At 45.4% G+C, this 26,077-nt stretch overlaps 1 protein-coding gene across 1 annotated transcript; it reads right to left on the bottom strand.

Annotated features, from left to right (window-relative positions):
- Positions 1–283: 283 nt before the first annotated feature.
- ADGRG5 (adhesion G protein-coupled receptor G5) lies at positions 284–24,998 on the bottom strand. The gene is made up of 13 exons (XM_055000673.1): positions 24,912–24,998; positions 19,003–19,111; positions 18,463–18,607; positions 14,653–14,800; positions 12,686–12,820; positions 11,385–11,501; positions 9,363–9,408; positions 8,766–8,872; positions 7,542–7,663; positions 5,748–6,016; positions 4,853–4,952; positions 1,535–1,809; positions 284–1,437 (listed from the first exon to the last, which is right to left on the bottom strand). The coding sequence occupies exons 2-13, from the start codon at positions 19,061–19,063 to the stop codon at positions 1,307–1,309; spliced, it is 1,656 nt and encodes a 551-aa protein (XP_054856648.1). The 5' UTR covers positions 19,064–19,111; positions 24,912–24,998; the 3' UTR covers positions 284–1,306.
- Positions 24,999–26,077: the final 1,079 nt, after the last annotated feature.

Below are 26,077 nucleotides of genomic sequence, written 5' to 3'. Positions count from 1 at the left end.
CTGTTTTACTGCAGCCCAATATGGCTACCTATCTGAAATTATTTCCGAATAGGAGGTGCCAGAATCAAATATTTAGAGAGCACCTTGAGAGCCAAGCTACAAGTGACACCTTACACAGGTTGGACACTTGTCAGCTTCCCTCAAGTTTTGATGGGAAGTGTAGGCATCCTGGTCTTGCAGCTGTAATGGAGAGCCAAGCTGTAAAACCGGGACGCCTACATTTCCCATCAAAACTTGCGGTAAGCTGACAAGTGTCCAACCTGTGTAAGGCATCACTTGTAGCTTGGCTCTGAGATTCTCAAGCACTGGTGAATTTTCCATCCCTTTCACCATGTTACAAGGTTTGTGCATTAAGGAAGTCCCATTCCGTCATCCTGTGCGCCGTTATGCATGGAATTATGGCTGAAGGAAGTAATGTAAGATATGCTTTGAAGTAGACTTTCTTTGTCTCTCTTCAGATTGATTCTAGATTCACGGAAATAGTCTTTGTCCAACACAGAACAGCTAAAACAGAGAGCAGCTGGCAAATATCCCCCTCTCTGGCAACTGTGCAGGATTCAGATTAGTGCGTGGGTCAGGTCACACACCACTTAGGAGTCACACCAGTTCTCTTCTTCCACCTGCAGCAAGGGTTCCTGTTAGGCCAACAAACCTCACTAAACTCCAGTGTAGATCAGGGTGTGCCAGTGTTCCCTTCAGTCCTGACATTTGTGGGTGGCTTGGAGTCGCGACAGCAGCTTGGTTTCTTTGAACAAGAGTCCGATCTCAAATGCTTCTTTCATCCTTTTCATGCTTGGCCTGGGGTCAGCACATCTCCCATGACGCTGCAGTTACTGAGATAATAATAATACTAACAACAACAACATTTGATTTATATACTGCCCTTCAAGGCAATTTAACACTCACTCAGAGCAGTTTACAAAATGTGTTATTATTATCCCCACAACAACAACCCTGTGAGGTGGGTGGGGCTGAGAGAGCTCTGAGAAGCTGTGACTGACCCAAAGTCACCCAGCTGGCTTCAAGTGGAGGAGTGGGGGATCAAATCTGATTCTCTAGATTAGAGTCCTGCCGCTTTTAAGCAATACACCAAACTGGCTCTGGAGTTAGCAGCAACAACAACAACAACATTCAATTTATATACCACCCTTTAGGACAACTTAATGCCCACTCAGAGTGGTTTACAAAGTGTGTTATTATTATCCCCACAACAATCACCCTGTGAGGTGAGTATGGCTGAGAGAGCTCTAGAAGAGCTGCGACTGACTCAAGGTCACCAGCTGGCTTCAAGCGGAGGAGTAGGGAATCAAACCTTGCTCTCCAGATTAGAGTCCTGCCGCTTTTGTGCAATACACCAAGATGGATGACAGGTCCCTCCTGAGAGGCTTTCCTGTGAGTGGCATCTCAAGGCACAGTACCAGAGGCAGATGAAGAGCCCTGTGAACAAAGACAACCTCAAATGAATGAAGACTTCCACAAACAGAAATCTGCTGAGAGGCATTTTGGTTCTTGATGAGGCACCCAGTTGACGAACCTTGAAGTGAGTTGAGGACAGTGAACAGGAAGATCTGTGGAATGGAGAAGACTCCAAATGAGACGAACGGCAACGTCCAGGTTGCACCCAGGAGGCACGTCAATCCAAGAACTGCCACCACATTCCTACAGGGATTTTCTTTCTGCTGATGAGGGTGGGCTTTGAGCCGCCTCAGCTGCTGAACCACAAGGGTCAAGATGCTCATATTGAAAAGCACAGTGCCGCTCAAGTAAATCAGGTTGAAGTAATGAACTTCGAGGGACGTGATCCAACACCTGCGAAAGAAGAGGCAGAAGATTTGAGGCACTTCTAGTGTATACCTTTATTTTTCATCCTCATCAGGTAATTAAATTATGACTGCTACCACTTCCCACAGGATGAGGGTATTTTAATGTATTTTGTCGGAACTCTAGTGAGCAAGCCAGTTCTTCTTTTCTACAGGATAAAGGGTGGAAATACATGTTGGAAATTACCTGGGGATGCTCAAGTGCAGGATTTTATGTGTGGTCCTCAGTTCACATGCAGGCTGTTCTTGCTCGGCACATGTGAATGCCACTTTCACAGGAGCTCCCTTTGCGTGATTACATCTGCAAGTGTTTCTGGAGGGCAGAGCACCAATTCAGCTCTGGTTGTTGTGGATTTTCTGGGCTGTATTCAGCTCTGCCCTGAATTCAGCTCTGTTTTCACTGCGAGAACGAGTACTGGAGGCTCCTTTGACTTGCCAATTTGCATTTCTTTAAGGTGTGAGGAAGTGTCAAGATTTGCATTTCAATGAATGGATGTGGGGGAAACTGGGATACTTTTAGCAGTTGAGGAGCAAATTGAAGTGTGACTGTGTGAGCGAGTGCATGGAAATCTGGAGGGGAGACACGTGAAATGAGGTTCATTTGAGTGTCACTAGGTAATTTGTAACGTGTATTTCCACCCAAAGTCAGTGGGATCCTGGGGTGGAAGTAATTTTTTTCCTAACACTGTCTCAGAGGCCTTGAAGCAGGTGAGAGATAACGTTTTGGACACTTTCTTACTGGTACTCTGTACCGGCTTACCTTCAGTCATGGTGGAATCTGCCGCTTCAGATATTGTACGGTCTTTCTAACATGAAAATAAGTAGAGGAAGGGCAGATTTTATGACTTGGGTATTCTTTGCCAGTTCCATGATCACAAGGACACAGTCCTGGATTTAACTGGAAGGGGCTGTGCTTTCAGCCCTGAAAGACATCAGTGGAAGTGCATCCAGGATAAAATTATACAAAGTACTTATTTTCATACAAGTATGTTAACAATTAACAGCTGCCTGTACACATGCATTCTCTGCCTGGTGGGGTTAGGACGACTCCTGCTCTCCTAACTTCCCCCCAAATTAGGCAAAACTGAATTATTCAGGGCCGATTCCAGACGGCCCTTCCCATCCCGAAACGTCGCACGTCGTCGCACGGAAAACGTGACATTTCGCTTTTTCCGTGCGACGATGCGTGATGTTTCGGGATGGGGAGGGCCGTCTGGAATTGACCCAGGAGGGTTTTTTGACACAGGTAAGACAGCTGTACTATAAGGGAATGGGTCAGAAAGATGCATTGGTTAAGGACTAGGGAGTGTGGACTGCACTACCGTGTACCTCCTGAGTAAGCTTCTGTTTCATTTAATATGTCGTATCTAATTGCGTATGTTTTGTTTCAGCATCATTTCAGTCACGCCTTCAGATTGTTTGTATTCACATTTTCTGCAATCCATACCCTATTACATTGTTACCGAATGTCCGTTCACCATATCGACTCACAATGTGTAGTCCGCCTTGAGTCTCAGCAAGAAAGGCGGACTATAAATAATCCCCCCCCCTTTTTGGCTTGAATTTGTTTTTCTGAAGTTTGAACACTGGGAAGGTAAATCTATTGTAGGATGCAGAATGTGGGGAGACAACAGACATTTTCAGATTTTACCATTACATGTGCCAAGAGCCCCCTGAGAGCATGCACTACCTGCGATGTTCCCAATGTGTGTGGCCACAATTTCCTTAATATTCCCTATGTGTGTACTGAAGCTGTACCCAAAAACCTGAGGGTTTCACACAAAATGGCAACCACACCCATCAGGGAGTGTCAGACGCACTGTGGGCAGTGTGCATTCCCCTTAGTTCCAGAGGAGTTCGCCGTGTTCTTCATGAATCTGACGAAGAGAGCTGTGGTTCTCAAAAGCTTATGCTACAGTAACATTGGTTAGTCTTAAAGGTGCTACTGGACTCTTTACTATTCCCATTAATGGAACTGGTGGTGGTGGGGAGAGTGCTCTCAAGTCATAGCTGACTTATGGCAACCCCTAGTGGGGTTTCCATGGCAAGAGACTTACAGAGATGGTTTGCCATTGCCTGCCTCTGCAATCCTGGCCTTCGTTGGAGGTCTCCCATCCAATTACTAACCAAGGCCGACCCTGCTTAGCTTCTGAGATCTGACGAGATCAGGTGCACCTGGGCTATCCAGGTCAGGGCACTACATGTGATTGTAACATTTAAAAAGGACTATTGTGTTGATCTGTTGAAAGGTATGCTGTAGTTTTACTTGGGGTAGCTAAGATGCCTGATTGGAAGCCCCCTTGGAAACCCATGGAGGCAGCTCTGAGCATCTTGGAGGAAGAGAAGCCCGAACTGTCTAAAACGGCCTTGGGAGAATGACCTGGTATGCGGATTGTCTGATAATTTGTTGTTGCTGGTTTTATGGTGTAGTCTGTGTGTATAGAAACTACTTTGAGTGTACAACAGAAAAGCAGTAGAGAAGTATTTTAAACAAATGAAAATAAATACAAGGTAAAGGGCCACATTCACCGATGGTACCATATAAAATAATAATATCCACCAAACTAAGAGTCTCTCTACACAAGACATCTTATACAAGGATGCTCAAGTGTAGAGAGATCCAATGTTAACCAGTAAGCATAGTTTTAAAAGATAGCTCCTCAGAGGATTTGTTAATTTCATCTTCACTTCCTGGAAGGGGAAATGAAATTGACAGAGCCTCCTTCCAGGAGGCAAAGATGAAATTAATAAACCCTCTAAGGAGTGATCTCTGCCTACTTTGTGTTTTTAAACTACCCTCCTGTCCAGAGATGAAACTGACAGAGCCTTTCCAGGCGGTGAAGATGAAATTAACAAACCCTCTAGGGAGCAATCTCCCCTGGCTGTGTCTTTTTAAACTGTGCTTCCTGGCTAACATTGCGTCTCCCTACACTTGAGCACCCCCTTGTAAAATATCTTGTATAAAGAGACTCTCAATGTAAAACAAACATCAATACCCTTCAAACAGAAGCCATGTTTTTTTCCTAACTCACATGGTGCTGTTGCTGTAAGCAGAGCTGGTTTTGACACTGTAGATGCTGTAAGCCTCTTTGTTGATCATCAAGATGGTCATGACTGCTAAGCCAGGGAGCCCTGGGAAATCCGGGAATGCAGCAACAATAAAGACAATAATACATGTGTTCTTCAGTATGCTGAATAACATTAAGTCTCACAGCACCCATGCGCAGCCTGCCTGGATTCTCCACCAGTTTGCAGAGTTCGGTTTGCGCTGGGGAAGCACGGAATTTGAATCTAGATGGTCCACAGGACTAACACAGTAGATACCGTTTCTTAAAAGCCCACAAAAACTTTCCCAGTGCTGTGGTGGGGGAAATGGCAGGGGCCATTTCTGGGGGGCTGATGGAACAATATGGGTGGGCTCCTTGAAAATGGGCATCTTCCCATCAAGACAGCTTCCTAGCTAATATTGAACTGTGCTTGTCCCAAAAAGATTGGGACTCAAAAGTTGAACTGTGCTTGTCCCAAAAAGATTGGGACTCAAAAGTTGAACTGTGCTTGTCCCAAAAAGATTGTAGCAGAGCAGGTTTGGGGAAAGGAAGGGGAAAGGATGAATAGAGCGCATTAGAGCATGACATCGGGTAGATGTTCCGAAATAAAATCCAAACAATACTCTGTTTTGGATGTCAAAGAGAAGAAAAACCTCCGTGTGAAAGCAGCCTGAGAATGAATACCTGGACAGACTGGGTTTACAAGCGCAGCTTTTCACAAATTGAACAGGTGTTCCAAGTCAAGGTATTTCTTTCTTTCACAAACCCAATCCCAACAACCGTCAGGGCATGTAATATTTCAGGACAGGCTCTCATCAGGAGAGCAAGCCCATTCCTTTCTGGAATGTTTTCAACACCAGTGAGCATATCCAATCCTTACCCCAGCCAACAGCACACAGTTTGAGGAGGTAACATCTTATGTACAGGTTGTAGACTCTGATTGTAAGCATGTAGAGATGGAAACCTTCGAGGGCCATCCACGTCAAGCAGCAGAGCAGCGAGTAATGGAGGAAGAGTGCAGCAACCTGGCATGGCCACTCAGAAGTGACAGGTGCCAGCAGTCTGCTGACTAAGAATGACGTATTAAGGCAAAAAAGAGCCTCCAAGAGGTTAATGTGTATCTTGGTTGTGGAGTTGTGTTGTTTTTTTCTGTAGCAAATGAGAAAAAAAATCTGTTGGTTCAACACACATACACAGTGAGAGGGGAAAATGACACTTCAGGTCAACAACAACATTTGATTTATATACCGCCCTTCAGGACAACTTAACGCCCATTCAGAGCTGTTTACCCTGTGAGGTGGGTGGGGATGAGAGAGCTCCAAGAAGCTGTGACTGACCCAAGGTCACCCAGCTGGCTTCACGTGGAGGAGTGGGGAATCAAACCCAGTTCTCCAGGTTAGAGTCCTGCCGCTTTTAACCACTACACCAAACTGGTTCCCAAGCCATCTACCCCACCTGAAGACCTTCTGCTGTGTTTGTTCTCACTAGAAACTATTTGTTATGCTGAACACTGGAAATTCAATTGGATCGACCTTCTCATGGTCATGAAGCACAAACTGGCATTTGATGAGAAATCCTAATTTGCATTAAAAAAAATCAGCTAATTCTCACGGTACAGTTAAGACAGGAATATATAGGACAGGAATTGATGGTCAGCTCTGACTGATTGAGAGTCTCTACGCAAGACACCTTACACGAGAAGGTTCAAGTGCAGAGAGACGCAATGTTTTCTGGGAAACGTAGTGTAAAGACTGAGATGAAGGCTCTGTCAATTTCACCTCTCTACACAGAGCCTGCAAAGATGGCTCCTCAGAGGGTTTGTTAATTTCCTCTTTGCCTCCCCAAAGGCTCTGTCAAGAAGAGGAAATTAACAAACCCTCTGAGAAGCCATCCTTGCTGGCTCTGTGTAGAGAGGTGAAATTGACAGAGCCTTCGTCTCAGACTTTACACTACGTTTCCCAGCAAACATTGCATTTCCCTTCACTTGAGTGTCCTTGTGTAAGACCACGGTTTCGAGGACCACGGTTCTCTTTGTCAGATGCATCTGGCGGGGAGGACTGTGGTTATCGAGGGCTTGTGCTGCAGTGCTGCTGAACTCTTTTTGATTTTGCTACTACAGACTAACACGGCAAACTCCTTTGAACCTTACACAAGTAAACTGATCCCCACACCAAAAGGAGCTGTCTGCATCTCCATATCAAAGGAGTTGTTTACATCCCCCCTCTCCTCCTTCTCCCCTTCCCCCTCCTCTCCTCCTCTATATTTGGCCAGTTTCCTTCTGCCCTCCATGCATCTGATGAAATTGGTTAGTCTTAAAGGTGTTACTGGACTCTTTTTGATCTTGTGTAAGATGTCTCAAGTACAGAGACTCTGTGGGCCAAGCTACAAGTGATGAATGACACTTGCCTGGCAAGTGAACAGACTCACGTGTATTCCTCCCTGTTCACTTGCACGCCACTCGATCAAGTGGAGCGCAAGTGAACGGCAAGTGAACAGGGAGGAATACACGTGAGTCTGGCCATTCATCACTTGTAGCTTGGCCCTGAGACGTCTGGAGAGTGCTCGCATTGGCGGGATGGGAGTATGGTTGCCAACCTCCACCTCTTTTCACCTCTCCTCTTCAACTCAGGAAGCTTCCTTGCTTGAATGCTGCCTGAAGCAGAGGTGTGATTACCTGGAGCAAACGTACAAGCAGGTGGTGAGCAGACAGGCAGCAGCTGACATAGTGCAGCCGATGGAAGTTATATAGGTTAAGGGAACCAATAAACCTTCATCCAAAGTGACTGGGGAGATTTCCTACATGAGACAGGAAGGAAGGGCACACAAAGACGAAGGAAGAATATAAATCTTGTGGCAGCGACATGCTTTTTGCATAGTAAATCTTTCATCTCTGTTGAAGCAGCCCAGAGATCCCTCTCTATGCGCCTTTTCTCTTCTTTTAAAACAGAAAGTGTAACCAAACCTAGCCCGTCTCAGGGCATATATCTCCAAACTTAAAATGGTTCAAGTATTATGCCTTCTTCTCCAAGAACCTTGTAGTTTTCCACTGTTGCTTCTAAACTGGAGGGTGTTTTAAAACATCCACACATCTAGATTCATCCTCTCTCCAAGTTTTTCATTGCTTTGCTATGATCTTTTTTGAAATAATGCAGTCTGAGTGCATTTTCATATCATCTTGATGGGAAGCCCCATGTTTATAAAGGTCAAGGGAACCATTTTCTTTCCAAGCCTGTTACAGCCACCATTTCCCCCCAGTGGTGCTGCCAGGGGGCTTCTTGAGGGCTTTTTAAAAAATGGTAGTTGATATTAGCCCAATAATGTAATAATGCTCTATCGCCAAACTCTGCTAGTTCCCTTGAATTCTTACCTTTTAATTTTAAAAAAAAATTACCTAACCCTTTTCATTGAGAAGATATAAGGGGAAATATGCAGGCAGTTTTTGTCCAGATTACCTAGAATGGAATGGGAAGGAGAAGTTGCAGGATGGCTGGAGTGGGGCAAGAATTCACTGCTCAACCAATCATATGGCTCTGATTTCACAACAGCAATGAGAACAACATGGAAAATCCATCATGGGTGCAACCTTATAGGAGGCTGTAGAGATTTGTCCCACCCCCTTGTTTCTACACTTAGCAGAAATTCTGCCATAGCAGTGCACACCTTCATGCAATAAATAAATAGATAAAGAAATAAATAAAACCTGCATATGGAAGAGTAGTATGTCAAGAAGGATTCTCCTTGAAGTCTGTTTTTCTACATGTGGAGGAACATTTTTTGTGTGGCGAAGCATCCCAATATGTCAACTTGTCCACAATCTAAAGGGGCACAGGCCAGACAAAGGTCTATCCCCTTTGTGAGAATTAGGCCCCAAAGAGAACCTAGTTAACAACATGCTTACCAACAAGACGGCAAAATAAGTGAGATGGTAGCACTGGCACAAAACGATGCCCGTCTGGATGACAGTTTTACAACCAACAGGGCTCCAGGTTCCGAAGCTGCCCTCTGCTGCCCAACGAAAGAATTACAACCATGACCTCAGAGAATCAAAACCTTCGTCTATAACTTCAAATAGAAGTCAATGCCTTCAGTCCCTGGAACTGCATCCCTTTGGGATTCTTATAGTCCTAATAGCATTTCAATCCTCCTGCTTGTTTTAATTATTCCTTCCCACTCTCTATTCCACTTGTATTACATTGTGATAGACAATAAGCCATCAGCAGGAATTTGGCTTTTTGTTTTATCCTATACAGCGCCTAGCACAATACGAGGAAACTTGGGACATGCATTCTGTGTGTATGGTTTTCGCGACTGTAGGGAATATTCCCTTTTAACATTTCTCAGCTTGTTTAAAAATTTGAACCTCCCACTTTTGCCCACTAGGAAACACAAGGCAGCTCACAAAGTCTAAGAGCACAAAACCAGATCACGCACATTTACATTTTTACTCCCCCCCCTCCAAAAAAGATAACAGGGGGTGAGGGAAAGCTGATATTACCTCTTCCTTCCATCCAAAAGACACAGGTCATGCTGGAATGATTGGCCTACAATAGAACAAGGAGAAAACATGCCAGTACTCTTTTTCCTTCTATGCCTGAACTCCACACAATTCAATTAGATGCATGTGAGGCAGGAAGTGTGTTGCTATTGGACATTAAATGATGACCTCCTTTCACCCCTTGGTGCCCGAATTCTCCCACAGTTTCTAGCCCAAAGGTAGGATTGCTTAGCTATGCATGCAGCGGTCATTTCGTAGAAAAAGAGCTGGAGGAACTCATTAGCATAACTCATTAGCATATGCCTCACCCCTTGCCAGCACCAGAAGTGTCATTAGTATAACTGATTTGCATGTGCCACACCCCCTGACATCACCTATTCTGGCTGTTTTGGACCCAATCCTGGCCATTCAGGGCTGAAATTAGGCCCCAAAATGCCAAAAAGGGGCTGAAAATGTCTGAAAAGGGGCCTAAAACGGCCAGGTTCGGGTCGCTGATGAGTGGAAGAGTGATCCACCACCCGTCAGAGGCCTGATCCAGACCGTTTCAGCCCCAATCCAGGCCAAAACAGGCCCAAAATGGCCGAGTCAAGTGGGCAGGGCCACCTGACATGTGACCTCTTTTGGGAAGTAGTGGAACTGCATTCCTGCGCGTTCCCCCTCGAAATGAGCCCTGCCTATGCTATATTCCTATGCTGTAGTTCTTACAGTGTTGAAGCAGGATCTGGGAGGCCCAGATATGAATACCCACTCTGCTATGGAAGGTCACTGGGTCACCTGGGGCCAGTCACTCACTCACTCACACATTCGCTCGCTCGCTCGCTCACTCACTCAGCCTAGCCTACCTCACAGGGTTGGTGTGAGAAGAAAATGGAGACATACAGAACAATGTGAGCTGCTTGGGATTTCGTTAAAGAGAAAGGAGGGATGTAAATAAATCAAATTAAATGTTGGTGTGTATATATGTATTTATACCCCACTGTTTTTCCCAGTGGCGAGCCAAAGCGGCTTACAACATTCTCCCCGTCTCCATTTTATCTTCACAACAACCCTACGAGGTAGGTTAGGCTGAGAGAGGGGGCTTGGTCCAAAGTCACCCAGAGAACTTCCACGTGGCTACAATTCTCCATGGGGCTCTTGTGGTTTGTGAATACAGAGGCATTCACAGTGGCGATGGAGCACTCAAGGTGGTTTCGCCCACACTTTCCTTCCTCAGCTGCCATTCTCCCTGGCCCCCCAAAAAACCTGGAGGACTTTTCGGAGCTTTTTAAAAAGATATTTGACATCTTACTGTTTTATTATATAGCAACATGTCAATTACTGATTTTTTAAAAAGCTATAGGGGACTGGGGTAAGGAAAATGGCTATAATAAGGGCAGAACTAGGGGGAAAAAATCTGCCTCTTCCCATCTACACCAGAGCAAACCAGCTTTGGCAGCAAACATTTTAAAAAGAGCACCCCCACCCCACACCCAAAGATGGTTTAGGAAAGAACACAACAAAGCAGGGACAAAGCTGGATGTTGCATGAACGCTACTGACAGTGTGTAGACTTTGCGGAAACGCTGCCCCTTTTGCGAGTGGACCAGAGCAACACAGCTGTGTGGAAGCAGCCTACGTTACATGGCAAGCTGGATTTGAATTTGAGTCTTCCAAGTTCTTGTCTACTGATCTAACCACTACACCGCCCAATGATGATAACAGAACTTTCCCCCTGCAATGAGGCTTCATCCTCGCAGCAGATCTATTGCCCCATCCCAAAAAAGAATTCAATTTTTATTGAATATGTTTTGCAAAGTTTTCAATGCTTCAAAAATATATATTTTTAAAAAAATAAAATGTCCCTCAGTCCCTCCACCCAAAAACTTACAGATCAGAGGATTGATGAGTATTAAATTACCAACAAAATGTGGTTGGGGGCATCCAGTATTTCGAGGACCTGGCTGGAGGCTGCCTTGGTGAAGCAACACAAAATCGCTTTCCAGGGATGCCTTACAAATCTCTTCCTTGCCCTTTTGCTACTCACCAGGCTGAGGCTGTGCCAAAATCGGATCTCCACTGGCTGGCTGAGATTGGTGATGTTGGCACCCCCGAGGGTGGCCCCCAAAATGTCATCATTCAGCAGCGAGCTGTTCTTTTCATCCTGCGAAGCAAAGGGCAGAAAAAACTGAGAGCCAAGCTACAAGTGTCACCTGACACAGGTTGGACCCTTGTCAGCTTCCCTCAAGTTTTGATGGGAAATGTAGGCGTCCTGGTTTTACAGCTTGGCTCTCCATTACAGCTGCAAGACCAGGATGCCTACATTTCCCATCAAAACTTGAGGGAAGCTGACAAGTGTCCGACCTGTGTCAGGCATCACTTGTAGCTTGGCTCTCACTGTGATTCCCCCCCAAAGTGTATCAGTGGTTCTACTACGGCTGAAGGTTTTCTTAATACTCTAAATGTTCGTTAATTGTCTATGTACTAAAGGCGTTTAAGGTTTCCCAACTGTAATTCACTTTGAATTTAATTTCCTTGTAAATAGTTCAAAAACTAAATAAAAAAAAGAATGAAGGTTTTAGTTCTGTGCTGGCAGAGCTGCCCATTATGAAGCATTTCTACAGGCAATCTCTTAGGTACTTTTTCAAAAGAAGAAGAAGAAGAAGACATAATTGTGAGCCTGATCTTGTCAGATCTCAGAAGCAAAGCAGGGTCTTCCTTGGTTAGTAATTGGATGGGAGACCTCCAAAGAAGACCAGGGTTGCAGAGGCAGGCGATGGGAAACCACCTCTGATAGTCTCTTGCCTTGAAACCCCCACCAGGGGTTGCCAAAAGTCAGTTTAGACTTCAGGGCACTCTCCACCACCAATTGTGCCGTCATCTCATATTGTGCAGGAGCTAAACAGCTGTCATGCAAACTGGCGGTAGAACTCCTCATGAATAAATGGGGGAAGTAAAACATTATTTGTAAGAGTAAAGAATAAAACACCAGTTAAACATCAATGGATGCTAATTTTCACATGGCAGAGGGTTGGTTCCTTACTACATTTTTTACTAGTGGAAGGGGAGGAGTTATATCCGCCAATCTCCCCATCCCGCTGCAAACTCCCAATTTGCCCCTCATGCCACCCCCGTGGGTGCTCCATCCCCCAGGAGCAGTACTGGGGGGAGATCAGCAGGAGACGGGAGGCAGGGACGTTGTCTTCCGTTTATGGAACAGCCAGGGGAACACTGAGCCTGGATCCAACTCATACATTGGAGAGCAGGCGATCATGATAGCATAATGCTCCTCTATATGCTCAGCTTCTGCCTCTGTCACCCCATCAACTGACCCCAGGCATGCCTCACCTGAAAGAGGCAGGAGGTTTTCAGGTAAATGCACGTCAGCCTCATCTCCGTTGCAGGCAAGGCCCGAAACCTCTCCGTCAGTGCAGCTGGAAAATGCATGGCGTGTTGCGTCTGGGTCTTCCTTGATGCGTTGACCTGTTGGTGTTTGTTTGTTTTTTAGCAATCATTTACAGTTTTGTTTTAACATATAACAATGGGCTCCTGTGGTATGCTATTTAAATGACCAAGAAGTTATATCTTCAAGTTGGGAACGACTACTGATAACGTAAGAGAGAATTTGGTTGTTAGGATGTTATTTATTAGGATGCTATATAAGATATTTTATCTGGGTCTTCCTTGATGCATTGACCTGTTAGTGGGGTTTTTTTGAGCAATCATTTATGGTTTGTTTTAACATATAAGAATGGGCTCCTGTGGTATACTATTTAAATGACCACGAAGTTATATCTTCAAGTTGGGAACGACTACTGATAATGTAAGAGAGAATTTGGTTATTAGGATGTTATTTATTAGGATGCTTTATAAGATATTTTAAAAATTTTATCACATGTGCCTATTTTTGTATCTGTTATATTGTATGTGATATATTTTTTAATTTTTTTAAAAATAACACTTTTAACAAATATAAATAAAGCATGAACTAAAGTGAATCGCCTGCATTCAGAAGCGGTATAGCCCAGGCAGGAAGCTAATTCACACATTACAAAATGCAAAGATCTGGTCTGTGACACCCCACCCTGCATAATAGTCAACAATGAGTTATAGGATCTCCTCAGTTCCCATATGCAGGATGCCCAGTTTGGATTGGGACTGAAGTGTGCATGGAGAAAGGGCTTCAGCCTTCCCTCTTGTGCTGATTTTCCAACTTGAAAACCAAGGAAATTGTGGGTTTCCCCAATGAGCCAAATACACCCTTTCTGGTTGGAAAAACAGCACAGGGGACAGTTTGAAGAGACTTTTCCATGTGTGGCACAGTCCCAAACAGAATCGGGCAGCCTACATGCAGGAATTTCAGAGAACCAGCAATTCACATCTGACTGTTGTTACACAGAGTAAGGAACCTGGACCCACTGTCAGGCCTGCTATCCACAGTACTGCCATATTGTTTGATGCGATGTCTGTAACTGATGTATTTTCCAGTGTTGTTTGTCTGCAGTTTCACAGAGACAGCTACGTTTCCAGGACAGCCTTATCTAACACAACTAGCCACAGACCTTGGAGGAGTTACTTTCGCATTCCCAAACCGCTGCTTTACTTAGACATATGGGGGGGAATAGAAAGGAGGGTTTGATATATTGCAACATGTAACTAACACGGCATTCTCAACAAAGCTTTGTGTTCAGCCAGAAGCTTCCTTGCCTTTGGATTATCTATGGACACCTGTACTTTTAATATATTCTTTCAATAAAGAACCTTTGACTCAAGAGACCTTGGATTTCTTGCAGCAAGGGGTGGGAGATGAAATCAGAGTAACTTGAATGCCATAGACTGACATTTTGTTGAGAATCACGTGTTAGTTACACTGACACCCACCCTATGTGCTCCATAATATGTGAGTAGATTACTACTAGTTCACCTCCTTAGGGAGAATGAGGCCAGAATGAACATTGACGAAGTGCAGGAGTCAGACGGAGTTTCATCAAATTTCTTCTGTCCTCCAGAGGGGTGAAAACATGACCACATTTATGTTCAGTAGCACAAATCTAACTGCAGGGCACGTAGATCAAGATGGGTAGCCGTATTAGTCTGTCTGTAGCAGCAGAAAACAGCAAGAGTCCATTAGAACCTATGAGACTAACAAAATTTGTAGTAGGGTATGAGCTTTTGTGAATCACAGCTCACTTCTTCAGATACCAGCTGTGACTCACAAAATCTCATATACTACCACAAATTTTGTCAGTCTTATAGGTGCTACTGGACTCTTGCTCTTTTCTACTGCAAGGCAGATAATGATGGGAGATACTGACCTTTAACATGTTACTGGTGACATTCAGCCCTCTGAAATCTTTGGGCTTTATTCTGAATATTAGCGTTTGCACCTCCTGGTGAGCTACGGTGAGATTCTCCCTAGACATGTTGGCTTCTAGCAATGTCTTCTCCAGATTTTGTTTGGCTCTGTAAAAAAGAATTGCTGACAGAGAAGTGATGCTTAGACACACACATACATGGGGCAAACACAGTACGGAACAATTCCTCATTCTCAGGGCTACCAAACAAGAAGCGGGATACTTGTTTTAAAACATGGGCCTCAAACAACCTAGAGGACCGAGCAGATAAAACAGAGGCCATACCTACAAATCCTCAACAAAACCCCCACCAGTTTTAGTGGAGTATAAATGAAGTTAAACAAAAATTAAAATACTGCTTTCCAAAATCTTTTCACTACCAGGACGTAAAGGGAGAAATGTGGGTGCTAGATAACTATTAATTTGGCAGAAGGGAAGAGAGGGCGATCTTTACAAGAGGATAAAAGATAAGTTAGAAACATGCTGTAATTGTTAATTTGATATTAGGTTGTTTATAGTTTAACATATAATATCTATTTTAGTAGTATATTAGAATGAATAAGAAAAGAAAAAGAGATATAAGTAGTAGATTTAGACAGCGGGTTGGAAAACTGTTGGAAGTCTGAGATAAAGGGGGGAGGGGAAAGGGTGGGGGAATATGGAAATGAGGGTATTAATTAAAAATTTGTAATATTAAATTTTACTCACCCAATAAAAATCTTTTTTAAAAAAACCCAAAATCTTTTCACTACCTTCTGTAGGTATAAGCATACATTTGTAACAGCGGAAAAGACCTTCCACTCAACAGTGCATTAACATGAAATAGGAGAGGGAGAAAAGTTAGCTAGAAACTAGCTCTACGAATTCCAGAGCCACCGCCCCCCCTTCCCATTTATAACAAGCACCAGTTCTTTCCAAAAAGCCCAGATCAAAGTATACATTGGATGTAACAGAGGCTGTTTCCACACTACTCACCTTCATCCGGAACGGGGTGTAACATCGCGGAAAAAACACGGAAGATAGCGTCTTCTTGCACAAGTTTTGCGCGATGTCGCGCAAAACTCACACGAGAAGATGCTATCTTCCGCGTCCCCCCCCCCCCCGTAACGTTGCACCCCGTTCTGGATGAACGTGAGTAGAGTGGAAACGGCCAGACTCTGAACTCCCTTAAAACGACATCACCACTCTTTTTAAGGAACTATCTCTAGCAGCTGGCTGGTGACTTCCACATGTCAATTCCACATGTCAATTCCACATGTCAATTACGCATGCAGTGAAGAAGCATTTCCATTTGTCATTTCTCAACCGACGGCCGTGCAAAGTCATAATTTATTTAGAAAATGTATATGCCACCTCTCCAGAGGCCTGCTTGGAAGACACCAGATAAGAGATGGAGTGTTCTGTGCAGGTGGAAAGATTCTCTCTCCCTGCCTGCTCCGATCCATTTCACATTTGTTCCTTAACTGGCTTTTTATTTAAACTCCCCAAGGGCTGGATCCAGATTAAATGGTCAGTTTCTATTGATTTCCCGCCGCCCCCCCCCCCCCCCACCACAGAGTCCTCCCCCACCACCCTGTGTCATCCCTCAAGGTCCCTTATTCCCCAGGAGTAGCATTTTGTGCAGGTTGTGAAAATTTCATGTGGATTTAACCTCAAACGTTTTATTTCCTCATAGGGAACTTACTGCAACAACTTGATCATTTCAAGGGTATCTTAAAAACTAACAAAATTTATTCCAGCGTAGCATTTCATGAGTCAAAGCTCACTTCCTCAGATGAAAAGAGCAAGAGTCCAGTAGCACCTATAAGACTGTCAAAATTGGTGGTAGGGTATGAGCTTTCGTGAGCCACAGCTCACTTCTTGGTAGGCTCACGAAAGCTCATGCCCTACCACCAATTTTGATAGTCTTAGAGCCAAAACACACGAGAAGAAATACCTAGGTTCAGCATGTGTTCTCTTACCTCAAGGTTTGCCGGGATCTGTAGGCGTCCTGGAAGCTTCCCCTTCCTGCTGCTCTGTAAATGCTAAACTTTAAGCTGCCAAGACACCTACACTTCCCAACAAACCTTGAGGTAAGAGAACAAGTTTAGCATTTACAGAACAGCAGGAAGGGGAAGGGAAATACAGGCGCCTGTATTTCCCTTCCTGCTGCTCTGTAAATGCTAAACTTTAAGCTTCCAGGACGCCTACAGATCCCGGCAAACCTTGAGGTAAGAGAACACGTGCTGAACCTAGGTATTTCTTCTCGTGTGTTTTGGCTCTTATCAGCGCTACTGGACTCTTGCTCTTTTCCACGGTCAAAAAATTTTGTTAGTCTTATAGGCACTACTGGACTCTTGCTCTTTTCCACGGTCACAAATTTTGTTAGTCTTATAGGCACTACTGGACTCTTGCTCTTTTCCACGGTCACAAATTTTGTTAGTCTTATAGGCACTACTGGACTCTTGCTCTTTTCCACGGTCACAAATTTTGTTAGTCTTATAGGCACTACTGGACTCTTGCTCTTTTCCACGGTCACAAATTTTGTTCGTCTTATAGGCGCTACTGGACTCTTGCTCTTTTCTACGGTCACAAATTTTGTTAGTCTTATAGGCGCTACTGGACTCTTGCTCTTTTCCACGGCCACAAATTTTGTTAGTCTTATAGGCGCTACTGGACTCTTGCTCTTTTCTACAGTCACAAATTTTGTTAGTCTTATAGGCGCTACTGGACTCTTGCTCTTTTCTACCGCTACAGGCAGACTATCATGGCTACCCATCTTGATCTTCCTCAAATGCACAGAGTGTACATCCATAGGTGGTATATGTTTTCTTTTGCAGCATTGCAGAAATAGGTATTCATCTATTATTGCTCATGTTGGTTGCCCTTTCCAGCAAGTTTTTCGGCTCTTTGATATCCCTTTTGAGATGACGTGACCAGAACGGTAGACAACATTCTACATGGAACTACATCAGTGATTTATATAAAGCTGTGATTGACCAGGCATTTATAGTCCGACATCTGCACTTCGCACAAGTACAAAATAATACAAAATACCCCATGAGAAGTACCTCTACTATTTCAAATGACAGCCCTTGCAGAAAAGCAGGTTTCGTACATTCTCACACAAATCAAGGATCCCCAGCTGTTAAAGTCTGACACAGAGTGTTGGGCACAATAGAAATGGCTGCCAGGGGAGGTAGAACCAACCAACCATATATATCCGGGAGTGTGTGTGTGTGGAGCTCTCAAGTCATAGCTGGCTTACGGCAACCCCTGGTGGGCTTTTCATGGCAAGAAATTAGCAGAGGAGGTTTGCCATTGCCTGCCTCTGCAACCCTGGTCTTCACTGGAGGTCTCCCATCCAATTACTAACCAAGGCCGACCCTGCTTAGCTTCTGAGATCTGGATTCGCTATCCAGCTTAGGGCATATCCAGGAGTGAGGTTACGCATCATTCTAATAGTAGCTTAAAGATTTCAGGCAGAAACCCTGTTGAATAAGACGCTTTTTAATCTACACAGCCAATCAGAGCTCCAGTGGCCAGTTAGAAGCCCTGCTGGGCAAAAGCCCCACCTGGTCCTGTCCATTTTCTAAAACCATGTGGCAGACAGCAGGGAAGGTGTTAGCAGCACTGTAGTGCCCACGGGTGCCACATTGGGGACCCCTGAATTAGCCAATCCCATGAAGGTTAATGTGAGCCTTTCTATGGCCCCTAGTTCTCTGATGCAGGAGGGGAGAGGGAGAGAAACCCTCCAGAACAAAAGCACCATCACTCGAACCCGCCGCTTACCTCATTCGCTCCTTCCGCTCAGAAACACAGTCTTGGGCCAGGTGTCTCTTAAAAGTCCTCATGGCTTCCTCCACCTCATACTTTCCCAAGTCCTCCTGAGCACCAGAAGCTGCATTTTGTATAACTTCTTTGCTGGGTGTTACTCCTGAGCACCAGTGTAGGGAAACAGGGAATCAGAGTAAGAAAAAAACAGCACTCTTGAACCTCCAACTATTCCTACAGTAGTGGGGTGTAGTGGTTAGGGTATCAGATTAGGATCTGGGAGGACCAGGTTCCAATGTCCTTTCTGCTATGGGAACATTGGCCCAGTTACTGTCTCTCAGCCTAACCTACCTTAGAGGGTTGTTGTGAGGACAAAATTGCAGCAGGGAGAATATCCACTGTGGCTCACTGGGAGACCCTCAAGACTGCAAAAAGCCACTAGGGCACTGATCATCAATCTTCCAACATATCACCTAGTTCGGTCCTTAGGACTTCAGGCACAACCCCTTGCTATGAAATCAGATCTCCAGCCTTTTAGACCCAATAAGACATATCTACCTGCCAGCTCAACCAGAAAAGCTGTGCATGCGAAGAGGCATATCCATAAACCCGGGTCCATCACTTAGAATGTAGCACCACTTCCGGAATATCCACCACACGACAATGGCTGAAACAAGAGACAAACTTGAGTTGAAGCCTGTGAAACAACATTTGTATACTGGAAAAGCTCGCAAAGTAGCAGAGCAGGGGAAATCCCTTTTTGGGGCTCTTCTGGTCTGCGATTAAAGGCATCAGAATAAAATGTCACAAAGTTCATTCAGTAAACACATCCGACTGTAGAGGGCACAAGTAGATTCCACAAAGATCACTGATCAGTCTCTGGGTGCAAGCGGCAAATTCTGTGTAGGGGAAGGTGATTTGAATCATGGCCTCACAGAGAGAGGGAAAGGGGTTTAACCCTCCAACCGACATCCGTCCAATTTTTCTAATCAAAAATCCTATGCTCGTATTCATGCCAAAAAGCAAAACTGAGCAGAGATTGAAGGCAGCACCCCTTCTCTGCGGGGCCATAGTCCAAATCTTAGACACCCTTCCAAATTTGCCTTTTACAGACATGTAGAGAGATCCCTCATCTTTTTAATTTCTGATTCACACATTATACATTACACTGCTTGGGTCAGGAGGAGTCATCCCCCCCCCATTTGATTTCAGTCACAGATTGATGAGACACACAGCCATTTCACAGTGGAGTTTCCTTTTGAATTAGTTTGTTTCGAAAAACAAAATATTATCAAAGTCACATTAAATATTGTTTGTCTGTATAGAAACCTGTATGAATTGAGTCTTGATAAGCTATGAGTATATGGTAAGTTGTGTAACTATATGATTCTCCTCCTTGGATGATATTCAAGTATATGTTTATAACTGAGATTGTTTCTTGTGGTTAGGAAGACATTGCGTGTTGTTTGTTTGCTTTACCAATGGGGGAGGAAGGCATGGGAACGTGCTTCCCTGGCATGCTCCCGCGCTAGGATTGCCAGGTCCCTTCACTCCCCCGTGAGAGATTGGGACATTGGCTCTTATTTCCCCTCCTTCTCCTTGTGTGCATCTTGTGCACGTGCACAGTGCATGCACACTCCCGCCTGGCGTGGTGAGGTCACTTCCCGGAAGTGACGTCATCACATGGGTCAAAGGGCAGTCCAAGAGTGCTCCTGCGCTTGCAAAGGGCTGAATTGCCCTGCTGCAGGGCCCGATTCAGCCCCAAACAGGCTTGCTGTGGGGCTCAGGAGCGAGCTGCTGCAGTGCATGGGAGCAAGCGGCTGAGGGGCACAGGCATGTGCTGCACCACCAAGGAATGTGCTGTGTCACCAGACGGGGCATCCCTAGGGGGGCCCGCCCTGCTGGCCTGGTAAGTGGGGGTGGGCAGGGCCGTGACCTCATCATGTGACCTCATCACGTAGGGCGGAGCATGCCGCCCGCATGGCAAGTCAAGTGCCCCGGCGTGCCACAGAGTTGGAGGCAGTGTGGGGGGTTGGGAAGCTGCCCACGCCATTCACCTGCCCCGCAGGACAGAGGGCGGCCGCCTGCCCCCTGTCCTGCAGGACAGTAGAATGGTGCAGGCGGCCTCCCAGCCCCCCGCACTGCCTTTCGCCTGCCCCGCAGGACAGGGGGCGCGTGGCAAGCTGGCCGCCCCCTGTCCTGTGGGGCAGGCAAAAGGCAGTGCAGGGGGCTGGTAGGCCGCCTGCGCTGCCGCCCACATGCTCCCAGTGGCTGGCAGCTGTGCCTGGCGCCCCCTCCTTGGCAGCACTGGGGGCAGACTACCCCCCTGCCCCCCTCAATCCGGCCCTGGGGGTGGGGGTGGGAGGTGGGAGCAGGGGTCCTCCACCCCTGGTGGGGGAATGGCAAGCCTATCCTGCACTTTACCATGGGCTGGTTTGGGCCCCAAACGGGCTGAATTGGGCCCAAATCAGCCCACTGTGATGCGCACACACACACACTCCTGTGCCTGCACGGTGACATCACCAGAAGTGATGTCACTGGAGCAAAGAATGAAGAAGGAAAGAAGGAGGTAAGAGCCAGGAGGGTGAGGGGACCTGGCAATCCAAGCCAGGTGGAGCCTGGGAACAGTGGCGTTTGGGGCGGTGAGGGACCTAAATAGTGTATGATGCTACAGTGTCTACCTCCTAAAATAGCCATTTTTCCCCAGGGGAATTGATCACTGTGCCCGAGAGATCAGTTGTAATCCTGGAAGATCTCCATCCACCGCCTGGAGATCGGCAAGCCTAGGATGGTGTCACTTGATCACTATGAGGATCAGAGCTTCCCTTTCTTCATAGCAAGAACAATACTTTCTTATTTATGTACCAGTTTCTACAGCAGTTCATTATACAAGCCGTTTCCGTGCCCCCTCCATTCAAGAAAAAGAAAAAGAAAACCTCCAGCCATAGATGGGAGCAAACCATGCATACAGGAAGTAATGAAAGGTAAAAATAGGAAGCACGTGACAGCGACAAAATTTTTGTTTTTCATACTGAACTCATTCAAAAGGAAACTCCACTATGAAATGTCTGCGCTAGAATTTATTGGTAAGTTTGATGGTACCAAGATCAAACCAAGATTTTTTTTTACTGACTGGCAAAACTACAAAGGGCAACAATTGATGCTGGTGGGAATGGTTACGGAACTTATCCTGTGTACGTTTGTGTGTTGCACAGAAATGACACAGATGTGACCTCTTGCATTTCATGGTCCTAGCTTCTATTTTTTCTCTATACCTCTGTGTAAGTGCATGCATGTATATGTGCATAGCAACCGAGAAAACACTTCGTGCATCCAATGAAGTTTCTAGTCCATGAAAGTTTCCACCATGAGAAATTTGTTATTCTTTGTTGTAACAGATTAACACATTTATCCCTCTGGAATCATTTTGCTTCTACATACATCTTCCTAGAGTTAGAACTGTTTTTAAAATTTATTTTGCCTTCAACAAACAATGCAATTAAAATGTGCATGTATCAACAATTAGCACATGAAAATTATTACCACTCCTTTGTCCCATCAAAGAGTGCAAACCAGTTTGATTTTACTTGTGAAAATAATTCCACATCAGGGGTAGAAAGCAAGGAGAGGAAACCTAAAGCTTATGTCTGTATTGAACTGGCACCAACAACTAAATAACTTTGGGACTCTCATCTTCAAAATGTTTGGTTTCCTTCAAGCTCATTCTTCATTTAATTTGTGTGCTGCAGATCGCTCCCAAGCGTTACGCTTTTAGAATTTCAAAATGCAGCAGAGCTGTTAAATTAAGGATCAGGATATAACAGCCATGCTTTCTAGTAATTTTTTTTAAAAAAAACTTGAGCCTGCTTCCAGCACCAAGTACAAATTTGATCCAATGCTTACTTGCTGACCTCTCCTACATTTTGGGTTTAGTACTGCAGCAGACAGAGATATAAACTGCACAGATATCCTTAAAAGGAATACACAGGGCAGCTTCACCATACTGTGAGATGAAGCAGCTGCCAGAACCCAGGCCTTCTGGCAGGTCCCACTGCTTTTGACCCCACCTGCTCATCTATTTGTTAGTGCCCCACTGTGCCCCCAGCTACACACACTGCCCTGTACCACGGGGGGGGGGGGGCTTCAGGCAGTGGTGAACATGGGAAATGGGAGAGCTCACAAGCAGGCAGGGGAAGAACACGCACAGGCAGATGGGTGGCTTGTGGTGGGGAAGGAGAGAAGGAGGGCATGTTTGGGGCCTGGTGGTGAGTAGAAGAGGGGAGGGCCTGGGAAATCCCAGGCCCCTCAAAACATGTGAGTACAGTCCACAAGTGGAGTGGCACCTGAGCTTGTATCAGCCATCCCTGTTTCTCGATATTCACATGTTCACAGGCCATTTCACAGAACCTTTGTGTACTGAAGTATGTTGCAGTGCACAGACCCAGGGTGCAAAGTGTATGTACATGTGGCCTGTATGTGCATGCAAGGTCTGCAGTCTCAGATCCCCATTCACATGTTAATTCGACCCACTTTAAGAATGTCTGCAGCGAGCTAAAGTGTGGCATCACTCACGCCAGTAAACATATAAACCTGCCTCTCTGTCATCATTCTCTATGGACAATAGCACAGTGCCACTTTTTCCCTTGTCATCTATATGGTGAGAATGGAAATCTTGCTCAATCTTAGAAGTACCAATCTGGTGATTATGCTCCCTTTCTGTGAGCCCAGGAATAGTCCTAGGGGAAAGGAAGTAATTATCTCCATACACTCCAGTCGTTTTGCTAGGGACAATCTCTTTCCCGGCACGGCACCTATTCTTGCTAATTCACTCTTCCTATTTTGCATTTGGGGGATGCCTTGCTAAAATGTTAGTGTGCCCACAGGTACACGAGTTTCACTTCTCTGAGAAAATTTTTCTCTGTACTCTGAAAACCACATGCCCAGATGGTAAATGTTGCAAAGCGTGTGTCTGTTACAGATCCTACGTAATAAGCCCAACGACATTTGCTACCAAATTACTCGTTCTATAAAAATTCATTAATTAAAAATCAGTTGAGACCTCTTCAGGAACAACACCCCCATGAGCACAAAGCAGTTTTAGATCCCCCCCTTCCCTAAAAGTTAGCTAAACAACTAAACACACACAGAAACGTGAGATCAGCGTTTATGAATGAGCAGCTCATCTCTCCTGCCAGACCTGAGATCTCATACTCTTTTCAGGGCCAAGCTAGAAGTGACGAGTTACACTTGAACGGCAAGTGAACAGGCTCACATGTATTCCTCCCTGTTCTCTTGCGCTCCACTTGCACTCCACTCGATCAAGTGAATGGCAAGTGAACAGGGAGGAATACGCTTGAGTCTGTTCACTTGCCAGGCAAGTGTCATTTGTCACTTGGAGCTTGACCCTCATACTCTTCTCAGGGACAAGCTAGAAGTGACGAGTTACACTTGAACGGCAAGTGAACACACTCACATGTATTCCGCCCTGTTCACTTGCACTCCACTTGCATTCCACTCGATCAAGTGAATGGCAAGTGAACAGGGAGGAATATGCTCGAGTCTGTTCACTTGCCAGGCAAGTGTCATTTGTCACTTGTAGCTTGACCCTCATACTCTTCTCAGGGCCAAGCTAGAAGTGATGTTACACTTGAACGGCAAGTGAACAGACTCACATGTATTCCTCCCTGTTCACTTGCACTCCACTTGCACTCCACTCGATCACATGTATTCCGCCCTGTTCACTTGTACTCCACTTGATCACTACGTGCAAGTGGAGTGCAAGTGAACAGGGAGGAATACATGTGATCGAATGGAGTGCAAGTGGAGTTCAAGTGAACAAGTGATACATAGAGTCTGTCCACTTGCCAGTCAAGTGTAACTTGTCACTTTTAGCTTGGCTCTCAGAGGGGGAGAAGGATGGTAGCTCTCCCATTCACATGGAAAGCTGCAGAAGTCTCCCGCCCCCTCAGCCCGCAAAAAACCTGAAGTGTGCAGGTAAGGGGAGGCAATCTTTGCCTTTACCTCTCTGCACTGAGCATGAGGCTGTCCACAAGAAATTTATCTTCCAGCCTGGTTTACAAAAAAGAGAACTTTGATTTAAATCTCAAAGAGGGACCTGCCTGAAAGTTGGGAGAGAGGATTTCTCGGATGAGAACAACCCTGAGAATTTCAATCCAATGGATTGGGGGACAGGCGGTATCCCATCAAAACCAATAGAAACGTCACCTGAATATCTCATAACATGAGTGGTATCACAGTTCAAGAATCTGAACAAACCAAATGTGAACCCAAATCAAATTTCTGTGCACATCTCTAATAAACATGGGTGACTCACGCAGGGACCTTGGAATAGGATATGAACCTGCTTCTTGAATGTAAAAATATAAAATTATCTAAAATACATAATATATAAAAGTTCTTTAAAAATATAAAAAACAGTGTCCCAGGGCTTGATTAGTCCTACTTACACAACAGGTTTGCAGAGCGATCCGGGTTCCACTGTGCTGGTTTGGTTTAGTTTCTCTCCTCTGTACGGGGTGTTCCTGCCGCCTCACCCTCTTCATCTGAGGTAGGCTGCTGATAAACTGTACACAGGAACCATTTATCCAGACAATAGATGCGCAACAGGAAACCCAAGACTTCGTGGTTAAAGAATTGTACAAACAAGAGTCCAAAAACTGAAAATGGTTGTCACTTGACAAAACTGGCGTTCTTCTGTCGGATGCCCTCGATGCTTGAAGCCTCTCATACCTTGACAGGACGCTTCTTTCCTCTTCCTTTGCCCTCCGTCTCAGCCACAGATCATGATGCAAACTGAAAGTAGCAAATGTGCTGTAGGCAGCAAACGGTGCAGTTTCAGAGTTTTGGACACCGTCGCTACTCCCTGGACCAACGTTCAGTAACAGCATCCGCTTATGGTGGGGTGGATGTATAGAATTGGGGGGGGGGGGCATCTGCTGGGAGTCTGGGAGATAGAGCACTCTCCATTGGGTGTTAGGTCACTCTACCGTTGTCCACTGGGAAGAGAATGTGGGAGCCCGGAGGGAAACAATCCACCAGCTCCCCAATGCCTGCACACCACATGTTGTGACGATCTGCTGGTTTAGCAGGCCTTGTACTCTCACACGCTTACTTATCACAACAGTTCAAGATGGTTAGCTGTGTTGGTCTGTCCGTAGCAGTAGAAAAGAGCAAGAGTCCAGTAGCACCTATAAGGCTAACAAAATTGGGGGTAGGGCATGAACTTTTGTGAGTCACAGCTCACTTCTTCAAATCCAGCTAGAACGTGAGTCCATCTGTCCATATATCTTGGAGAGTGGAGTGACTGCAGATGCTGAATGACAATTGCCAGTGAATGACAATAGCAGGTGTGATTGGCTAGGGTGGGGTATGCAGAGGGGTGGTGAGTGTGGAGAAATCAGCATTGGTATTGAAACAGGAAGCCTAGGTCTTGATTTAATCCTGATGGATGCATTGTCTTGAGCTTTGTTTTCAGTTGCAGTTCAGCAGTCTCTCTTTCTAATCTCCCTTTGAAATTCCTCTGCAGGATAACTGCTACTTTTAGGTCAGCAATTGAATGTCCTGGAAGGTTAAAATGTTCCCCCGCTGGTGTTTGAATGTTGCAGTTTCTGAC

The sequence above is a fragment of the Eublepharis macularius genome, chromosome 16 (assembly GCF_028583425.1).
Source record: "Eublepharis macularius isolate TG4126 chromosome 16, MPM_Emac_v1.0, whole genome shotgun sequence".
NCBI classification, from domain to species: Eukaryota; Metazoa; Chordata; class Lepidosauria; order Squamata; family Eublepharidae; genus Eublepharis; species Eublepharis macularius.
Note: the sequence above shows the minus strand (reverse complement) of the source record. Positions and strands in the feature narration are given on the sequence as shown.